The sequence below is a fragment of the Squalius cephalus genome (genome assembly GCF_949319135.1).
Source record: "Squalius cephalus genome assembly, chromosome: 17".
NCBI classification, from domain to species: Eukaryota; Metazoa; Chordata; class Actinopteri; order Cypriniformes; family Leuciscidae; genus Squalius; species Squalius cephalus.
The window spans coordinates 4,611,517-4,629,266 of NC_137138.1; the positions used below are offsets into that span (position 1 = coordinate 4,611,517).

The window sequence follows — 17,750 nt, forward strand, 5'->3', positions numbered from 1 at the left end:
TTAGGTTGTGCCCCGCTCTCCCCTATGTTTTCATGTTTTCCAGCCAATAAGCGTGTGTTTTTACTATAGAGACATGCCGTCCGCCGACACAAGCCTCTCTTAACTCACACGTCCCCTGTTTAGTGGTATCAATTGTATCTTTAAGAATTTTATCACAAGCTTCTTTTATGAGAACGTATGGAAGCTTGTTTCCGCCACAAAATAAAAAAATAAAAAGATAATTGCGACTTTTTATCTCACAATTGCGAGTTTACATCTCGCAATTCTGACTTTATTTCTCAGAATTGCGACTTTATATCACGCAATTCTGACTTTATATCTCAGAATTCTGACTTTATATCTCAGAATTCTGACTTTATATCACGCAATTGCGAGTTTATATCTCGCAATTCTGACATCTTTTCTCAGAATTGTGAGATATAAAGTCCAATTCTAAGGAAAAAAAAAAGACGGACTTTTTTTTTTTTTTTACCTTAGAATAGTTTATATCTCAGAATTCTGACTTTATAACACGCAATTGCGACTTTATATCATGCAATTCTGACTTTATATCTCGCAATTGCGTGATATAAAGTCAGAATTCTGAGATATAAAGTCAGAATTCTGAGATATAAAGTCAGAATTGCGTGATATAAAGTCGCAATTGCGAGAAAAAAAGTCAGAATTCTGACTTTATAACACGCAATTGCGACTTTATATCATGCAATTCTGACTTTATATCTCGCAATTGCGTGATATAAAGTCAGAATTCTGAGATGTAAAGTCAGAATTCTGAGATATAAAGTCAGAATTGCGTGATATAAAGTCAGAATTGCGTGATATAAAGTCGCAATTGCGAGAAAAAAAGTCAGAATTCTGACTTTATAACACGCAATTGCGACTTTATATCTCGCAATTCTGACTTTATATCTCAGAATTCTGACTTTATTTCACGCAATTCTGACTTTATATCTCAGAATTCTGACTTTATATCTCGCAATTCTGAGAAATAAAGTCAGAATTGCGAGATGTAAACTCGCAATTGTGAGATAAAAAGTCGCAATTATCTTTTTATTTTTTTATTTTGTGGCGGAAACAAGCTTCCATAAGAACGTCATCGCTTCCAAGTAAAATGAATCTAAATCTTTTAATGGATTCTGTGGATTGTTTTGCTTCATCTGAAAAAGTTCCATCTGTTACAAAGAGAATAAAACCAGGTAATGTTTTAATGCATTTGTGGTCTGTAATTTCTAAAATGGCTTTAACATCACATTCATGATATCAGAAATGAACATTGTCACTATAGTGACAATCATGGTGACAATCGAATTGTTGATATCAAAAATGAAAAATGAATTCAATTGTTGATATCAAGAACAGACATTTGCTAGACTAACAAAGTAATTAATGATTATGAACTGTAACCGGTTCATTTTCCGCAACACTATTTTTATTTTTATTTTTTATTAGCCTATAGTCCTACATGTTCATTTTATATTTTAATTGTTGTTATTCTTTGTTTTACAACAATGCCTTGTAGTTGTCTTGTACTTTTTGCACTGTAGGCCTACATGTATTTAACTGAAAAAAATAATAGGCTAAAAATTTCCGCAACCACCTTGATCCCGCTAGTCTAAGATGACGTCGCGGTAGTGGGCGGGGCCTGCTCGCTCCCGGTGGGTCGTGACTCGTGCACGAGCCCGTTGAGGGTGGATTACGTCAGTCACATTCACCGTGTAACACGGACACTGATCAGAGGAGAACAGATGAGGGTATGTTGGAATATTTCAGACATTGACAATAAAATCTTTAACTTTAATTTTTTTAATCACTTACTTCAGTCGATATAAGGAGTTATCTTGACATTTGTCGGTGTTGTTGTTGAATAAAGAGGCTCAATGACAGCTGTGACTCCTTTAGCTATGCTAAAGTAGCTTAGCATGCTGTCCTTTCATTCTTACTTTGACAAACTTAGTGAGGCACGATATTAATTATCTTTAATGTGTTATAAAGGTAATATAGCCTAGTGTGTTTATGGTGACCCCGATCACTATTTTAGCTCAAATGATTATAAATGTGATCATGCTAATGCTAGTGAACTATTTTGTCATGTTTATTATTAATGTCAGTTAGCTTTCATAACTTTACTGGCGGATATGCTTTATGTGTGAATAGTTTTGACGTCTCTTCAGTTTAATTTCAGTAAAATCTTCTCATATATCTTTTAAGAGATTACATTTATTGTCTAAATGCATTAAAAATTAGTTAAATAAAAAAAAGCTCATGAAGTTTACTAAAATAAAAACTAGAGAAAAGAGTAAAGAAAAACATTTGGAATAGTTGATCATTGATTTGCTGAATAATATTGGTTGTTTGAATTAGATTTTTTAAAGTATCCAACACTGTTTTGATCAAAATTGTCACATATTTTTGTTTAAATTTTTTAAGATTTTGTTGTTTTCCACATTTTGGAAATTGGGAAAGAATCATAAAAATGCTAAACTTAAATTCTAATCAGTTGTCAGTGCTGTAAATAGGCAGTAACACATCTGGATATCGACAGCAGCTGACACCAGTTTTGATGTTTTGTATGTTCTGTTAACAGGTGATGATATTTTATATGTTTTGTATGTCCTGTTAACAGGTGATGATATTTTATATGTTTTATATGTCCTGTTAACAGGTTATGATGTTTTTATATGTCCTGTTAACAGGTTATGATGTTTTTATATGTCCTGTTAACAGGTGATCCGCTGTTTTTATATGTCCTGTTAACAGGTGACCCGCTGAAGGCCGTGATGATGCTGTCGCGTGTCTTCCGGCTCCATGGCCTGTTCGTCGCCTCTCACCCGTGGGAGGTGATCGTGGGAACAGTCGCCGTGACGCTGTGTCTGATGTCCATGAACGCTTTCGCTACTAATGACCAGATCTGTGGCTGGAACCATCAGTGCCCCAAACTACAGGAGGTACACGGATCGACTCACTGGACCTCCAGAATACACTGTTATCATACAGATCTGTTTCCATGTCCATTCACACAATTATTGACATAAAGTAGCAGATGTCTCTGTATATTTACACACAAGGTTTATGACTTAGTTCCTATTTGAGCTGTTTTATTGCTACTGAAGTCTAGCTCAGTTTATCGGCTGTAAATTGTGTGATCGGGAATTATGATCTTTACACAAGCATATCTTGCAAGTTATTATATAAAGTCAATGTTAACATGAAGATTGTTTGTGTTGGTCATTTTTTTGTAGAAAATTCAAAGTGGTGACATGATCATTTTAACCATCACACGATGCATGGCCATCATTTACATCTACGTCCAGTTCAAAAACCTCCGTCAGCTCGGCTCCAAATACATACTGGGTGAGTTTCTCTCTCTTCAACTCATTTACTGTGATTTATTTCCAAATAAAACAGGATATTCAACAAGACAAAACAAAAAAGAGTTATTGGATTTATAAGGAATTGGATGTTCTCTATATCATCTCTGATTGTTCACGATAAGAACAGGAAACGTTGTCTTTCGTCTGTTTGACTGTTTATAATAAAATGTTTGATTTATTGTTTGGTGTCCAGGTATCGCTGGTCTGTTTACCATCTTCTCCAGCTTTGTGTTCAGCACTGTGGTCGTTCACTTCCTGGGTAAAGAGCTCACAGGACTGAAGTATGACTCTCCTCCGTCTCCCACATTCAGGATTATTATCTTTCACTATAGTGTGTGTGTGTGTAAATGTGTCCTCGTGTTCCTCCAGTGAGGCGCTGCCGTTCTTCCTGTTGCTGATCGATCTGTCTAAAGCCTGCACGCTGGCCAAGTTCGCTCTCAGCTCAAACTCACAGGTACAGAAATATGAAACAACATCATGAATATTGCGTTTTGTTTTTCATGGGCTTTTTACTTGACCATTTCTTCAAAAGCATTTAGTTCTTGAGTGTTAAGAGCATGTGTGTGTGTATATATATATAGGTTTTTTTTATATATTGGGTTTTATTTTTTATTTTTTTGTAAATTTCGATGATTTCTTTTAACCAGTTCACACCGTCCTTTTAAATAATAAGAATAAAAAAGATCATTGGTTTGTTTGCATCATCACAGTGAGCACTATAACTAATGAACAAATAGACATGTTTATCATGTTTTGGTGATATTTACATTTACATTTAGTCATTTAGCAGATATATTGATGTAAAAATGTAAACTATATCATTGCCCAGCTCTAAAAATATATAAAACATCCAACTTCATCCGCATACATAGAGCATATACTCACGTAAAGTAAATAGCAAAATCTCAGCTGCTCGACTGTTTATATCATCACAAAGTATAACTATATTATTGACCAGCTCTAATCTGCTAAATGCGACTAGAAGGCAGAAAGATACTATAAACATTAGCATCATGATTTTCTGTAAAGCTGGTTTAAAACATGTGTATTGTAAATAGTGATATACAAATAGTTTTGATTTCAATTGATAAGTGTATCTATGTGAATATTGCTGTTTGTTACTTTGTGCTGTTATGTTGGTGCATATGAATGTAATAATGACGGGTCACGTGACCCACAGGAGGAGGTCCGGGAGAATATCGCTCAAGGCATGGCCATCCTGGGACCCACGTTCACCCTGGACGCGCTCGTGGAGTGTCTGGTCATCGGTGTGGGCACCATGTCCGGTGAGTTAAAGCAGTATTTCTCACTCTCTCTCTTTACTATGGCTTTCCTCCAGAGACGTTGTTTAATTGAAAGCAGGGCTACTATGGTCATAGAAACCTTCATGAGAGGGATTTTTATGACCTAATTGTGATTTCAGGTTGTGGAAATGTCAAGGAAAATTATAAGATCTTGTAAATTTACAAGTAAATATTTGTACATTTTGCTCAGCTTTAAAATATTTTTTGTGTGCAATTTTTAGTCATAGAAATCGGTTGCATAGAAGTAGCTTGAACCCTTAAAAATGTCTTAATCTGGCTTTAAACTTCTTATTCATGCATCTGTCACTGTAACTACTTCCTGTCTGACTGCAGGTGTGCCCCAGCTGGAGATCATGTGCTGTTTCGGCTGCATGTCGGTTCTGGCCAATTACTTCGTGTTCCTGACGTTCTTCCCCGCCTGTGTGTCTCTGGTGTTAGAGGTCAGTGTGGCACTGCTGGATTGTGTCTTGTTTAAGATGTTCTGACTGAACATTGATCTGTGAGTGTGAATGAGCATTGACCCCGGTCACTCGCCCCTGTCTCGTCCAGCTGTCCCGAGAGAGCCGTGAGGGGCGGCCCATATGGCAGCTCAGTCATTTCGCTCGTGTCCTGGAGGAAGAAGAGGGAAACAAACCAAACCCCGTCACTCAGAGAGTCAAAATGATCATGGTGAGTTTAGGAAACACGTCATACACAGATCTTCAGAAGTTTGGGGGCGGTAAGATCTCGTTTTTGAAAGAAAATCAATAAGGATCCATTAAATTGACTACAAGTGACAGAAAAGACATTATAATGTTACAAGTTATTTCCATTTCAAATAAATGTTGCCCCTTTTAAACTTTCCATTCATCAAAGTATCCTGAAAAAAACTATTTTCAACAATGAATAAATTCATAAATATTTTTTGAGCAGCAAATCATCATGTTAGACTGATTTCTGAAGGATCATGTGACACTGAAGACTGGAGTAATGATGCTGAAAATTCAGCTTTGATCACAGGAATAAATGACATTTTTAAATATATTTGCATATAAAGTTTAAATGGTAATTATATTACTGTTTTTACTGTATTTTTACTTAAATAACTGCAGCTTTGGTGAGCAGAAGAGACTTCTTTCAAAAACATTTGGATGCTAGTGTACATGCAGTGGTCACTAAAAGTATTTTAACAATAATCTTTTCTCTTGACTTTTTGCTTAATGTCTTTTAATCAGCTGGTGTTGATGTTTTTGTGTCCTCTTTTGGCCACTTTACACAAAAATGACAGTGCCTTGTGCCTGTGGTGTGTGTGAAGTGTTGTGACTGTTCTGGTCTTGTTTGCTTCAGTCTCTAGGTCTGGCTCTGGTTCACGCTCACAGTCGACTCGTGACTGAATCTCCGACACACAACATGAGCAGTTCAGACGTGGATCTGCCCACACCCAACATGGAGTCCGACAGAGCCCTGTCCAGGTACCAGCTGAGAAACAGAGCCAATGTTGCTGAGAGTTTAGGAGTCATTTTAAACTATCCTGTTGTTGTCCTCAGTGTGGATCTGGAGCAGGTCATCACGCTCTCTCTCGCTCTGCTATTGGCCGCCAAGTACGTGTTTTTCGAGCAGGCCGAAACAGAATCATCCCTGTCAATCAAATCCTCTGTGGCCACGCCCAGCTGCGCTCTGACCAATAGGAGAGGAGCAGAGGACCGCTGTCAGAGGGAGTCGACCCCGCCCAAAGCCCTGAAGACGGTCCAGATCGATAAAGGTGAACTGGATCTTCCCTTCTTCAACTTTCGTCCATTATGTCTGCTTGTTGATTGATTCAATATTTTATTCCAGTTTGTTTTGATTTCTGTTGTTTATTAATTTGTTAATTGTTTGGTACTTTCTTTCATTTGTTCTTTAGTTCATTCTTGTTTGTTATTCTGATTTATCGCTCTGTCAGATGGAGATGGACAGCACAAGGAGGAAGAAGCGGACGAGTGTTGTGAGCTCCAGACTCACCAGCGCCGCCCTGTGGACGAATGTCTCAGCATACTTAAAGACCCCAGAGTAATCAATCAGTCAATCAATCAATCAATCATGTGTTCACTGATCTTAAACCGTTGTGTGCTTTACATCATCTCTCTCTCTCTCTCTCTCTCTCTCTCTCAGTTTTTCTAAGATGCTATTTTCACGTCTTGAGACTCCGGTTTAAATCCATTGCGCTCCTTCTAGCAGCTTTGTTTTTTTTAGCTTTTTACTAATAAATGTGTTATATCTTTAATTTTTTTGTAAATAAAGTGATCTTAAAGTCAAGTCTCTCTCTCTCTCTCTCTCTCTCTCTCTTCTTTAAGAGAGGAGCTCGGTTCCTGAGCAACGCTGAGGTGACGTCATTGGTGGAGTGCAGAGGGATTCTGGGATACCGTTTGGAAGCGGTGCTGGAGAGTCCCGAGAGAGGCGTGGCCGTACGCAGAGAGATGCTCTCCTCTAAACTCTCAGACTCGTCAGCGCTGGAGAACCTGCCCTACAGACACTACGACTACTCAAAGGTGCTGCTCACCGTCTGCTGTGGAGATCCAGCGTGTCACGTGTGTGTGTGTGTGTGTGTGTGTGTGTGTGAGGACGTGCTGTTTAACTCGGTTTAACTATGGTTTCCTCGTTCTCAGGTGATCGGCACTAACTGTGAGAACGTGATTGGCTACGTGCCTGTGCCAGTGGGCGTGGCTGGACCGCTCCTATTGGACGGGAAAGAATTCCACGTCCCCATGGCAACGACGGAAGGCTGTTTAGTGGCCAGCACCAACCGAGGATGCCGAGCCGTCACAGTGAGTCTTTCGTTCATTTTCCTCAATATTTCTTATTTCTTTCTTCTGCTCATTCTCTCTTTCGTTTTGTTTGTTTTTTTGTTCATTCCTCCTACTGATTTTTTTATTTGCTGTCATTCCTGCACTTGTTTGTTCCATCTTTTCTTGATTAATTCATTATTTTTTTCATTCATTCTTTTGTTTTAATTTGTTTTTTTAATTAATTTGTTTGTTATTCCATGTTATTTATGTTGTTGCTTGGTTCTTTCCTTTTCGTTAGTTGATTAATCGTTCATTGTTGTTTTTCCTCTTACCTCTTTTGTTGATCTATTCATATTTTGTATTTTCTTTTGCACATTAATTTTCTTTCTTCGTTAGATTTTTTGTCCATTCTTTATTTTTCTGTCATGCGCTCATCTGCTCCTTTTCTGTTGATTCGTTCTTTCCGATGTTTCTTAATTTCTTCGTTTTTTCTTACTTTAATATTTTTGTTTCTTTCCTTTAATTTGTTCCTTTTTTCATTCGTTGTTTTTCCTCTTTTTTCACATTCCTTCTTTCTTTAATTTTTTTATTTCTTTTCTTTAATTTTTTCAAAGATTGACTCAGTCTATTTAAATGTTTAATTAATTGAAATGATCTATTTAATGATTGAATGACTCACTCATAAACACTCCACTGCTGAATGAATCAGCGTTTTTGAACAAATCTCTTGAATCTCTTTAACAGTCACTTGTCGCCACCTACTGGTGTAACGATGTAATTGATACCGTCTTTATTTGAAGTGTCATTACTTGGTTGAAAAGAAGCTGTTTTCTACCTATACACGACAACGGCTCTCTGGCTCAGCGGAGCTCCAACACAGATCTGAATGTTCGCTGTGATCGGACTTATCAAAGCTTTAATAGACACAATAATGAGATTGTGATCTTTTAACGATTAATGGTGCAGCTCTTCATGTGTTGTTCTCTCTCTCACTGTAAGTGTCAGTGTCCTCTAACAGATGAGTGCTTGTGTGTGCAGTTGTCGGGTGGCGTGAGCAGTCGAGTTCTGGCGGACGGGATGACCCGCGGGCCGGTGGTTCAGATGCCGTCAGCGTGCCGGGCGGCCGAGGTCAAGGGTTGGCTGGAGAGTTCAGAGGGCTTCAGTGACGTCAAACAGGCCTTCGATCACACCAGCAGGTCAGAGGGCAAAGGTCACACACAGAATGAGCCTCATATAGCACTGCTATGCGAGAGTTTCCAGTGATAACTTAAGCCAGAGATGTTCACAAGTTAAGTCTGAAATCTTTATCATAGTCGCTAAGTGGACACAAGACAGCGCCGGTCGCGGTTTTGTTATGCAGTAGTGTGTTATACAACACACATTACATTTTACATTTTGTCGAGTCAGAGTCAAGTCTGAAGTCTATTAAAATGCGACTCGAGTCCGAGTCTCTAACTCGAGTGCCCATCTCTGACTTTTCTCCAGGTTTGCTCGTCTGGACCGGCTGCAGGTCAGTTTGGCCGGGAGGAACCTGTACATCCGCTTCCAGTCTCAGACCGGAGACGCCATGGGCATGAACATGCTGTCGAAGGTGTGTGTGTGATGAAGCAGTAAAGTCTGTGGGTCAGAGTTCACAGAGCATCTGAACTCCAGGATTGACTCATATCTAGGTTTAAAGTTGCAGTGTGTGTGTGTTGGTGTATGTAGGGAACAGAAGAGGCTCTGAGCAGACTTCAGGAACGCTATCCTGACATGCGTCTGTTAGCCGTCAGCGGGAACTTCTGCACCGATAAAAAACCAGCCGCTGTCAACTGGATCCAGGGCAGAGGAAAATCCACCGTGTGTGAAGCCGTCGTACCGGCCCGAGTGGTGAAAGAGGTCAGGCTGATAGAAGATCACCAGACACTGAGTTACGCTCCTCTAGGGGGCGGCACAGAGCTCTGGCTGATGATCAACCTCTGCTGCACAACCTTCTCAATCTGTTCAGTGCATGAAACTGCTGTAGTAATATAGTGTGTGTGTGTGTGTGTGTAGGTGTTGAAGAGCAGCACAGGCGCTCTGGTGGAGCTGAACATCAGTAAGAATCTGGTGGGATCAGCGATGGCCGGAAGCATCGGTGGATTCAACGCTCATGCGGCAAACATCGTGACGGCCATCTACATCGCCTGCGGACAGGTGTGTGTGTGTGTGTGTGTGTGAGAGAGACATTCACCTTACTGTTTTTAGAGTTTTAGGTGCTTTTTAAATGAAACACTCGAAATCTGAGTAAAGATTTCACAGCATATCAAATAAATAATTGTTCTAAATAAAATAAGATGTTAGTGTATGTAATTACAGATGTGTGTGTGTGTGTGTGTGTGTGTGTGTGTGTGTGTAGGACCCTGCGCAGTCGGTGGGCAGCAGTAACTGCATTACTCTGATGGAGAGTGTTGGCACAGATGGAGAGGATCTGTACATCTCCTGTACGATGCCCTCGCTAGAGCTGGGCACTGTGGGCGGAGGAACCGGCCTGCCCGCGCAACACGCCTGTTTACAGGTGACACACACACACACTCTCTCTGTCTTTCACTCACACACACACTCTCACTCTCTCACACACACACTCTCACTCACTCTCTTTCTCTGACACACACAAACACTTACTTACTCACTCTCTCTCACACACACACACACCCCCACCCCTCAAGTGTCACTGAGGCGCTCTGACATTAACCGTTGACTTGTGTGTGTCAGATGTTGGGTGTTCAGGGAGCCAGTGCTCAGTGTCCCGGTGAGAACTCCCGAACTCTGGCACGGATCGTCTGCGGGACAGTGCTGGCAGGAGAGCTCTCACTGATGGCCGCTCTCGCCGCGGGACACCTCGTCAAGAGTCACATGACTCACAACAGGTACAACTTATACATATATACATAAAGAATATTATTTTCTTTTTTTCATTTGCAATATCATACAGGAAACAATATTGATTTTCAAAATATAAATATATATGGTATTTTTATATTCAATTCACATTCATTTGTACAGCGCTTTTCACAATACACATCATTTCAAAGCAGCTTTACAGAAAATGCATGATTATATAGATTGATTTTTTTTCAATCAATTTTTTTGTTAAAATGATTGTTTCTAATTAAAAAATTTACATTTCATTCAAAATGTTACTTACCATTTCTTTGTAATTATTTGTGAAATATACTAGCATATATATATACACACACAAAATTGTTCCAACTGTGCAATTATAGCATACATATTTAATTTTTTTTTTTTTATATTTAAAAAATATATTTATATTACATGATATATATATTGGTTCTTTCTAAATTGCTTAGTAATATCACAAATATTATTTAACTTATTCTAGTACTAATATACTTAATTATATTACAATATGACTTTAGATGATGTTGTTTTGTTGGGATTCTGAAGTTCTTTTACTCTCTCGAACAGGTCAAAGGTCAATATTAGAGAGACTGAAGCGCAGCCCAAGGAAGCTTCATGAAGAGTGCCCACCCAGAGAACTCTGGGAAATGAGGTCTGTGTGGTTCCTCGTGGTCGTTCTCGGGCCGTCTCGACGCGTGTCTGGAGGAGTTTTCTTCTGTGAAGCAGTCTGAACGGGAATTATGGGAAATACTAATGTTTTACGTTTGCTTTGTGCCTCAATATAAAAGGCGAACACACGAGTTAATGAGCATGAGCTGCCCAGTGATTGGCTGCTGAGTGTGTGACTCGATCATTGCTCATGTTCCTGAATCTGTGTGTTTAGTCTTGCACTACAAGCCAGAACTGTCACTCGCTCAAACCCTGGTACAAGTTGATAAAGCCGAAACACGGCAACGTTTTATCACTCTGAAAACGGGTTATTTTTTCCGTTTTTAGACTCAATCATGATCTGAGATCAGGGCTTGATGGATGATTGTGCGGTTTGGACCTTTGAGAGCATCAGATTCTGAATGAATGTATTTAATTGATGTGTCGAATCAATCCTGCCAAACTCACTGTGACAAACTCCACTGACGGACCTTATAAACCAGGTGCTAATTTAATTTAAGTGATTTGAGCTTATGAATCTGAGTGTGGATGTTTGCATTGTGTGTGTGTGTGTGTGTGTGTGTGTGTGTGTGTGTGTGTGTGTGTGTGTGTGTGTGTGTGTGTGTGTGTGTGTGTGTGTGTGTGTGTGTGTGTGTGTGTGTGTGTGTGTGTGTGTGTGTGTGTGTGTGTGTGTGTGTGTGTGTGTGTGTGTGTGTGTGTGTGTGTGTGTGTGTGTGTGTGTGTGTGTGTGTGTGTGTGTGTGTGTGTGTGTGTGTGTGTGTGTGTGTGTGTGTGTGTGTGTGTGTGTGTGTGTGTGTGTGTGTGTGTGTGTGTGTGTGTGTGTGTGTGTGTGTGTGTGTGTGTGTGTGTGTGTGTGTGTGTGTGTGTGTGTGTGTGTGTGTGTGTTACTAATGAAATGCGTCTGGTTGCGTTGTGTTTCTGAATTGCCACTGTATGACTTCATGACTTTAAAGTGCTTCAACTTTTCTCAAACAAAAGCAAGTCCTTCAACTTTCTGACTATAGAAAGTGCTAATAAAGCCATATCTGTCTCTTAAAGTTGTTCTTTCCTGCTAAACTATTGATTTTTTTCAATATTGATTTAGTATTTTTTGTTAAATAACTGTTTTAAATGCATCTAACTGAAAAAATAAACATTAACAGAGTATTACATGCATTTTGTGTGCGATAGATTGGGGAAAATGAACTCCAGAAGTGACTCAAACTGTAATCTGGACTGGAACATTATTTGCACAAAGAAATGATCCACACAAGTCAGCGGTGCAGAAAGATGTCAATCATTTTATTCCTCTCTAAACCGGCAGCGGCGCCGCCTCTATTCACAGTACATGTTGATCCTGACATCTGAACATTCAGTGCAAATGCAACTAATAACACACCAGACTGTATTAGAGGGACACACAAGCAGAACGCTCTCCTGAACAACGCTAACACATTCAGCTTTACGGTTTCACTCCGGTGGATTCGTACATTCGGGTTCAGCGAGTGTCTGGAATGTTTAAGTTGTACGAGCGTGACGTTTTGAAAATCGAAAGCTTACCGTAAACACTCGGATGTTGTCGTCGTGCACCTGCTATTTTTTGTTTTTGTTTTTTGTCCTCTAAAGCGTCTTTAACAGTCTATCATGTGACAGTTTGACCAATGAAAATGTTCAGCAAAAAATGTAAAAGCTCTCGTCATTCTGCAAAAAGTGGTTACTCGGTATTTTTGTCTTGTTTTCCAGTACAAATATCGAAAGATACATTTACTGGAGACACTAAACGACTTTAAAATGGTCTAAAAAGTGAGTTTATGCAAATATCTCAGAGAAACTTAAAACGAGGAAAAAAAATCTGCCAATGTGGTCAGAAAAATAATCTTGTTTTCTCTTTGAATTAAGCATAAAGTCACTTAATTTTGATTTTTTTCAGAAAACAAGACACTCAATAAGTAATTTTTCAATCAATAAAGTAAATGCATCTTTATTTAAGAACTTTTTGATATTTGTGCAGGAAAACAAGACAAAAATACTGAGAAAGAAAATCTATTTTTTGCCAGTTTGTGCCTTGTAAGATTGTTTATGAATGCTTGAGATTTAGTTTTTACTTCGAAAAATTCATTTGATCAAGAAAATAAAATAAATAAACGACTAATTCTACCCAATCAACAGCTACGTGTGATCTACGCCCCAAATTTAAACCACGTCTCCCTATTGGATAGAATATTTAAGCTTCTCCAATGAGAAGACACTTCTCGGTCTGTCCTTGCTGATTGCAAAATCACATTTAAATAATACAAGGTAAAAAAAAAAATCAATATGAAATGATCTGTGTAGAAACACTACAGGACGCCTGGGTCGTGGCGGCGGTTTGGATATTATAATAACGTGGGCGGTACGAACAGCAAGACGTACCAGATCAATAATGAGGCACTTTCTAGAAATGTTTGAGTAGGATACACACTTCTCACTTCTCATCTCTCTCTCACACACACACACACACACACACACACACACACTAAGGCATATGGAGTTGGATTAGTCAGGTAAAAGCATCGACTGACGATCTTCAGCAATAATGAAACTATATACAAATAATCTGCGCGCAAAGTTCGTCCGACGTATTAAAATGGTTTGCCCGTCGCGATGGATCTGTAATTGTGCTACGGTGCGTCGGCCGCTGAGACACGGGTATAACTAAAGATTACACAATCGTCCAGATCAGCTCTTCGTCAGCGTCGGATTCTGCGCTTCATCAAAGAGACGGCGAACGTGGAGACGAAAGGCAGGTTCACAGGTCATTCACAAACATGCCTTTGATTCCGTACTGAACGATTATACGAGGACAATGAAAGCAAAGCTGAAATGTTTGTTCTAAACAGAAAAACACTAATAATCAGGACTAAAACAGCCGGTCTCGTGTGTTCAGCTTCAACACTCTCCCATATATATATAAACTTCCCATCTCACTTACTTACATACATACATATATACTTGTCTGGATCTAGAGCTCTGGCAGAAACACGGCCTGTGTGAACTAGTGTGGCGCTACAGAAGGGCTTCAAGCGTCTGCCGATGAACACACTGCAGGAGTGTGTGTGGGAACTGGACGCGCTCGGACACACTGACAGCAGAACTGGGGAACTGCAGAGGACAGGACAAAAGCAACCATTAATCATCTATTAATAACAACATATTATTAAACACGGAATAACATAACTAACACTTTACAATAAGGTCCCATTAGTTAAAGGTGCAGTGTGTAAGTTTTAGCACATCTAGTGGTGAGGTTGCGAATTGCACCCAACAGAAGTTACGGTGGCCGACAGGAAGTGATGTCGTCGTCTGAGACAGCAGAGAGTCGCCAGTTAAACTGAGGTTTCTTTACAAAGATCAATTAAGAAATTAGGTTTACTTGATTATTCAGTAAACGATATGTTATTGCGAATATTATTGTCACTTGTTCATCATTGTGTCAGTGTTTTATTCGCCTCTTCGCACGAACAAAAACAAAGTGACGAAACACGTTTGTCCGTTTAGGGCCACCGTAGAAACATGTCGATGTAAGTGGACCCGCGGTGTGTGTAGAGAGAAACGGCTCATTCTAAGGTAATAAAAGCATAACGGTTCATTAAGTAAGGTCTTTACACGCCACTGAAAACAGTTATGTATATGATATTGCACTTCTGTCAAAAGATCCTCCTAAATATTACACAAAGCACCTTAAACATTATTTAATGCATTAACTAACATTAACAATGTGTAATACATTTCTTAAGGTATTTGAGCATCTTTGTTAATGTTAAGTTAATAAACATACAGTTGTTCATTGTTAGTTCATGTCAGCTCAGGTCCATAAAATGATATTAACAGATGCACCTTTTCATTTTAATAATGCATTAGTAAATGTTAAAATTAATATTCATATAAATGTAAGATTAATAAATGCTTCAGAATAATTTTTCATTGTTAGTTCATGATAACTAATGAAACCTTTTACTGTGACCAGTAAAATAAATAAATAAAAACATAATATATAATAATAATAATAATAATAATAATAATAATAATATAATAGCAGCACTGAAAATAATATAACTAGCTAAATTAATAACAATAATAAAATATATTTAAATATATAACAACTGTTAAAATAAATAATTAAATAATAGTTAATTGAATATTATTTCTGAATATATAATAAAATAAATAATACAGTAACAGCACTAATGAAACTAAATATATTTATTTTATTAATTATAATAAACAAAAATAAAATAATAATAATAATAGTTATTAAACATTTTAATATCTGAAAATAAGGATTTTTTAAAGACAACATATAATGAAAATTAGCCGTTTAAAAAAATAAATCAATTATTGATTGATAGTGTAAAAAAAAAAAAACATCTTCCAAAGCATGTCTTTACATTCCCCAAATACAGTTTGCTAAAGCTATAATAATAATTGTGTATCTTGCACTGGTTCTGGTCTCTGCTCCTCGTGTGCTGTGGTGTGATGTACCTGGTGCTCAGAAGAGGATGGGCTTTCCGGCAGTTTTCTCCTGGACGTAGGAAGTGAAGCGCTTGAGGAATTTGGGATATTCTCTCTTGGCCACGGCCCTCAGGACAGACGCAGGAGCCCAGCCACCAGGATTCACTGCAACCACAACAAACAAGCGTCCAGTCAGCGCTCATATATACACACCTCATTTATTAACAAGCGGGTGTGTGTTGAATAGATGTCCCGTACTCATTGTAGTCTCACCACACTAATGCATTTACATGAACAGAAAACATTGATATATGTTATTTCCATATTTTATTAGCTATTTGCTAAAGATTGTATGTAAGAAGTACCGTTGGCCACATATGTGATCTTGCACAGGATGTTGTCTCTGCTGATCTCTTTGTCGCCCTCTGGTGGACTGACCAGCGTCTGGCAGATCATCCCAATGTTGATTTTAGCACGAACACATCTGTTGTTTGGCTGCATGGAGACAATAACAATGAAACAATGAGTCATAAATAAATCATACAGCGTCTTCAGAAATAAGCCTGCATGCTTACTGTATCATAAAACCTCTCTTTAACAGTTTTAACTACTTTTAAAGAGGCCATATTATGCCCCACGTCTTTATTTGTTTTTGTGCTCTACTAGAACAGGTTTTAATACTTCAATGTTCATTATTTCTCTCATATTCTCCATTGTTGCAGCTCCTCTCGTCCCAGTCTGTCAGTAACGCTCTGTTTACTTCCTGTCTCTATGAAGCCCCTCCTTCTGAAAAGCACACTGTGCTCTGATTGGTCGAGTGCTTCGAGTGTATTTGGGAAATGTCCCGCCCCTTTCTTCAGGTGCTATATGTGACCCTGGACCACAAAACCAGTCACATGGGTCACTTTTTTTGAAATTGAGATTCATACATCAAATGGATAAATAAGCTTTCAATTGATGTATGGTTTGTTATGATAGGACAATATTTGGTTGAGATAAAACTATTGAAAATCTGGAATCTGAAGGTGCAAAAAAATTTAAACATTGAGAAAATCTCCTTTAAAGTTGTACATTTATGTTTATGATTAACAAAAAAACATTTTTTTACAAAATATCTTCATGGAACATGATCTTTACTTAATATCCTAATGATTTTTAGCATAAAAGAAAAATTGATAATTTTGACCCATATAATGTATTGTTGGCTATTGCCACAAATACACCCGTGCGACATGTGACTGGTTTTGTGGTCCAGGGTCACATATAAATAAATAAACGAAAGCCCCTTACCATAACCACCAGTTTCAACACACTACCAACTAACTCGACCAGGCCCCGCCCCTTTATTCTGCGTGTTAATTATTCAAATGAGGAATATTGTGACGTGTTCGTTCCCAGAAGAAACTCAAGAGAGTTCAGAAACACACACACTGATATAGAGAAGATCTCCCGCTGGAGGGACTTTGTAACTTTGCAGTAAATGCACAAAATCTGAATCAATTTAAAATGTTTCTAGAAGTCAGAAGAGATCCACATAACATAACCCTGTGAACTCACTGCGCTGCTGCTCGGTTCATCACACACACGCTGACTCAGCGGTTGCCATAGAGACAGGCTCACCTGGGCATTCTCGTGGTCGACTGAGAAGTTGCAGACGAGCCACGTGTCTGGATCGTTCTCGTTATTGGCCACGATCTTGCGGATGGCAGACAGATACAGGACGTCTCTCTGGGACGCTGGCCACACTCTCTGCACGAGGGAAACACAACATGAGGAAGTGCTCTTCCACTGAGCCCAGTGTCTCTCACACACTCTTCTCACCTTATGAGTCTGGTAGATGATGACGGCGTTATCCGACAACGTTTCCACGACGCTGAAGTTTTCAACAGTAGCTGGAGACAAAAATGAGACCTGATATAAAAGATGCCAGACGAGCTGAACACAACTAAATGTAGTTCTGTGTGTGTGTGTGTGTGTGTGTGTGTACACTCACTCTCCCAATCGTTACGGACATCCGTGTCCCAGAAGTAGTGGCAGACCTCATGACCTGTGACCCCTTTGACAGAGTGTGTGGCCTTCAGCGGGTCCAGCACGATCCCGTTCTCCTCCACCTCCCTCCGGTACACCTGACACACAGAGAGAGAAAACACACACACATTAGAGTTTTAGACCCAGTTTTAACCTTGTCAGGCACCATTTTAAATTAATCTCAAAGGTGACTGATTCCAGTAGTTTGATCATAACATGATGCTAAGCTAATGTCACGATGAGGCACAAAAATACATAGAAGTGATATTGTTAACAAAAAA

At 38.9% G+C, this 17,750-nt stretch overlaps 2 protein-coding genes across 3 annotated transcripts in view; one reads left to right on the forward strand and one right to left on the reverse strand.

The window, feature by feature from the left end:
• Nucleotides 1–1,681: 1,681 nt before the first annotated feature.
• On the forward strand, nt 1,682–12,749 carry hmgcrb (3-hydroxy-3-methylglutaryl-CoA reductase b). Its single transcript, XM_079847566.1, has 20 exons — nt 1,682–1,751; nt 2,758–2,945; nt 3,240–3,351; nt 3,565–3,652; nt 3,741–3,825; nt 4,552–4,657; nt 5,009–5,115; nt 5,225–5,344; nt 6,002–6,126; nt 6,202–6,416; nt 6,597–6,703; nt 6,988–7,182; nt 7,300–7,458; nt 8,458–8,615; nt 8,905–9,010; nt 9,127–9,297; nt 9,454–9,594; nt 9,797–9,955; nt 10,153–10,307; nt 10,870–12,749. Exons 2-20 carry the CDS (start codon nt 2,778–2,780, stop codon nt 10,919–10,921), a joined length of 2,529 nt encoding a protein of 842 aa, XP_079703692.1. The 5' UTR covers nt 1,682–1,751; nt 2,758–2,777; the 3' UTR covers nt 10,922–12,749.
• Nucleotides 12,750–13,689: 940 nt separating this feature from the next.
• cert1b (ceramide transporter 1b) overlaps nt 13,690–17,750 on the reverse strand; it is a 35,683-nt gene continuing 31,622 nt past the window's right edge. For both annotated transcript variants that reach the window (XM_079847592.1, XM_079847591.1), the window contains 6 exons: nt 17,435–17,567; nt 17,263–17,333; nt 17,062–17,190; nt 15,807–15,936; nt 15,472–15,606; nt 13,690–14,091 (listed from right to left, as the gene is read on the reverse strand). In XM_079847592.1, coding sequence (XP_079703718.1) covers nt 15,479–15,606; nt 15,807–15,936; nt 17,062–17,190; nt 17,263–17,333; nt 17,435–17,567 — 591 coding nt within the window. In that variant the 3' untranslated portion in view covers nt 13,690–14,091; nt 15,472–15,478. The remainder of the gene's footprint in view (nt 14,092–15,471; nt 15,607–15,806; nt 15,937–17,061; nt 17,191–17,262; nt 17,334–17,434; nt 17,568–17,750) is intronic.

Excerpts from the sequence above, each read along its gene's own strand:
- hmgcrb (XM_079847566.1), top strand. The coding sequence starts at position 2,778 with ATGATGCTGTCGCGTGTCTTCCGGCTCCATGGCCTGTTCGTCGCCTCT. Across the intron at positions 5,116-5,224 it reads GTGTGTCTCTGGTGTTAGAG|CTGTCCCGAGAGAGCCGTGA; the intron begins GTCAGTGTGGCA and ends TGTCTCGTCCAG. Across the intron at positions 9,011-9,126 it reads GCATGAACATGCTGTCGAAG|GGAACAGAAGAGGCTCTGAG; the intron begins GTGTGTGTGTGA and ends TGGTGTATGTAG.